Source organism: Oryzias melastigma, unplaced genomic scaffold (assembly GCF_002922805.2).
Source record: "Oryzias melastigma strain HK-1 unplaced genomic scaffold, ASM292280v2 sc00246, whole genome shotgun sequence".
Taxonomy (NCBI): domain Eukaryota; kingdom Metazoa; phylum Chordata; class Actinopteri; order Beloniformes; family Adrianichthyidae; genus Oryzias; species Oryzias melastigma.
The window spans coordinates 237,637-240,571 of record NW_023416888.1 but is presented as its reverse complement, the minus strand read 5'-3'; the positions used below and the strand labels follow the sequence as shown (position 1 = coordinate 240,571).

The 2,935-nt window shown below is 40.3% G+C and overlaps 1 protein-coding gene across 2 annotated transcripts in view; it reads right to left on the bottom strand.

Annotated features, from left to right (window-relative positions):
• il17rd (interleukin 17 receptor D) overlaps positions 1–2,935 on the bottom strand; it is a 68,840-nt gene that overhangs the window by 48,162 nt on the left and 17,743 nt on the right. For both annotated transcript variants that reach the window (XM_036210792.1, XM_024263664.2), the window contains exon 2: positions 741–795. In XM_036210792.1, coding sequence (XP_036066685.1) covers positions 741–795 — 55 coding nt within the window. The remainder of the gene's footprint in view (positions 1–740; positions 796–2,935) is intronic.

Below are 2,935 nucleotides of genomic sequence, written 5' to 3'. Positions count from 1 at the left end.
TAATTTTGTTCATCATCTGTTTTTAATATTTTTGTTATTATTGTTGTAATTATTGCTGTTTGCACTGAGGGATGAGAGGAAAGGAATTCCATCTGTGATGTTTATCTTGGGTATTCAGCATATTTGACAATAAAGCTGACTTGACTTGACTTGACTTGAATATGTTGAACACTTGTTTAAGCATTTTGTCTTTCAGAGTTTTGGAACCTTGCAGGTAAAACTGGATAAAAATACATTGGGTAAATAAGAGTTTGGAAAATTCAGGTCTGTGAGTTTATAAAGATGTTCATTTAGTCAGCAACGTGTGTTTAGGTTGATCAAGCGTTAGCATTAGCCGTCCTATGGGAAATTCCATTAAACGTTGGCATCAAGCTAGCGGACTTCAGCTTTATGCATCGGATCAATCTCTGCCTTCATGGATGGATTATTGATCTGCTAAGCTTAGATCCATTCAGTTTGATGAATCCATTTTATTAACCCAGCTGTAGGACGCTTTTGACACCTTTTTTGGGTAAAGCTGATACAGGAAGGGAAACGTAACAAATAATGAGAGATACTAAAGGTCACGAAATCTGCGGTGGCATCCAGACAAGACGATCATCAACATCTGATGCAGAAAACAACAACCGATGAGTTGTAACCATTTTGTTTGGGGGCGTGAATATTCAGACATTTCTGTTCATCAATGGAGAATTTTCTGAAAAATCAATCAAGTACGGAAGACTTAAAGAGAAACTCACTGTCGGTTTTGAAAGTGACGGCGAGCCTGCGACTTCCATCTGCTCCAGCCTGGACCTGAGAGGGAAGCATCAAACAGAAATCAGTAAATCGTGTGTAGCAGCTGGAAAACATTGGGCTCTGTGAGGTGACCGAAAATAACAAACAGTTCCAGAAGATAAAGCATTGATTAATAAATCATAATGCGTCAAAATTTCAATTAAAGAGGAGAATTGTGAAGCTGCTCTATGGGTTTGGTTCCACTGATGGAAAGGAAAGGAGGATCCACTGTAGCAGGTTTGGTCCGATCTGATCCAGATGTACACTCAAAAAAAATATAAAAGCAACACTTTTGTTTTTGCTCCCGTTTTTCATGAGATGGACTTAGATCTAAAATTCATTCCAGATACACAATATTACCATTTCTCTCAAACATTGTTCACAAATCTGTCTAAATGTGTGATAGTGAACACTTATATTGTGGATTATCTCAGAAAACCAGAAGTGCTCAATGGGAGCAAAAACAAAAGTGTTGCGTTAATATTTTTGTTGAGTGTATTTTCCCCCGAGAGTCCTCTTGGTTTGGCTGATTGTAGTAGCTGACCTGAACTCTCCTCTTGAAAACGAGAGTTTCTGTTCATTATACAAATGAACTTTGGTGCGGTTCACTTCAGTGTGAATGCAAACAGACTTCACACAAATCATTAGAAGAGAAGGGCCAACAGGAGGAGATGCTGCAAGCTTTGTGTGATCATTGTAACAGTAAAATCTGTCCAACACAAGAGGATTTCAGCTCTAAACTGGTTCTCAGCTATAGAACAAGTTAATGAAAAAAAAGGTTTAGTGGGACTGGTAACTTTTAGCCCAATTTTTCCCCTGAAATATAAATTCACATTTTTTATTTAAAAAAATGGTACAAAGCTGGAACACAGGGAAGCAAAAAATGTTAACGCGAGGATAAAAGATGAAAAAAAAATGTTTTCAACATACTAATGCCAATACGATCCCTTTGAGGGATGTGTATCAAACAACTGTCAGCACAAAGTTCCTGCTTTTTTACATTTACATCCTCAGCTCTACACAAACTAAACGTCATCATAAAGTTGCAACTCTGTAAAGTTTCCTCTGTAACAGCCCTTGGACTTCCCCTGAAACCGTGACGCTACCTGACAGAGAACGGACAGCCCGGATCCAACCATAGACATATATTAATAACTGGACAAAGCGAGTTGTTGACGTCACCCAAAGACCTTTGGCCTCATGAAATCAGGCCAGAGCCTTCTCCGTCACTTCCTGATTGTCTGCCACCATTTTGAAATCAGATGACAGTGATTGGTCCGAGTGGGTCTGAGTCACGTTTTTAGAGTCAATCATGAGTGAACTTGTTCAAAGTCCACACCCCTTCCACTGAAAGCAGTTTGAGAGAATCTGTCAATGAGACATTTGAGGAGGGGCCATAACAACACTCCAACGAAGCTTGATAGGTCGAAACATAAAATAAAAAAAAAAAGTGTCCAATGCAGTCTCTACAAGGCAGAACTTGTGTTTGATGGCAGCACTGCAGTGATCATGAACACCTGAAGAGGAAGCAGGTTGTGACTGAGTATGATAACGATGAAGAGGGATCATCGTCTAGCTAAGCTAAGCTAACATTAGAGCAAACTTGTTAGCTAAATGTTTGTGTGCATCCCTGCAACCTGGACCCATCAGAGTGAAATGTCTCTGAAGGAACATCTGCTCTCCAAAGAGATCAAGTCTTTCTGCAGACATGGAGAAATCATCACTTTCCTGCTACCAGCAAGAACATCGGACAGTCTGGAATTCTATAGAGTCAGAGTGTAGAGAAGCTGAATACAGTTGAGAACGTTCAGAACCACAAAATTAACTTTAGTTCTATTTGAGTCAGAGAAAACAAAACTTTAGTGAAAAATGGTTCTTTGTTTCAGATGTGGACCTCAATAGATTTAAGTTTTAATGACAGAAACGAATGAAGGAAAGAAGCTGCAGGATTCATTAAAGGTTTAAGAAACTATCATCTTTATTTTAGTTAGCACATAGATTAAACACTTGGCCGGTCTGGCTGCCTAGGTCCTGTTGGTGCCTGACCAGTACACCCACAGGAGAGGCCCTTGGGGGCGGGGACTCGGATTTATCCTGGGGACTGGCTCCTTCTTGGCTCCTCCCTCCTTGTGGGGGGTGGGGGGTGTGGCGCCTGGCG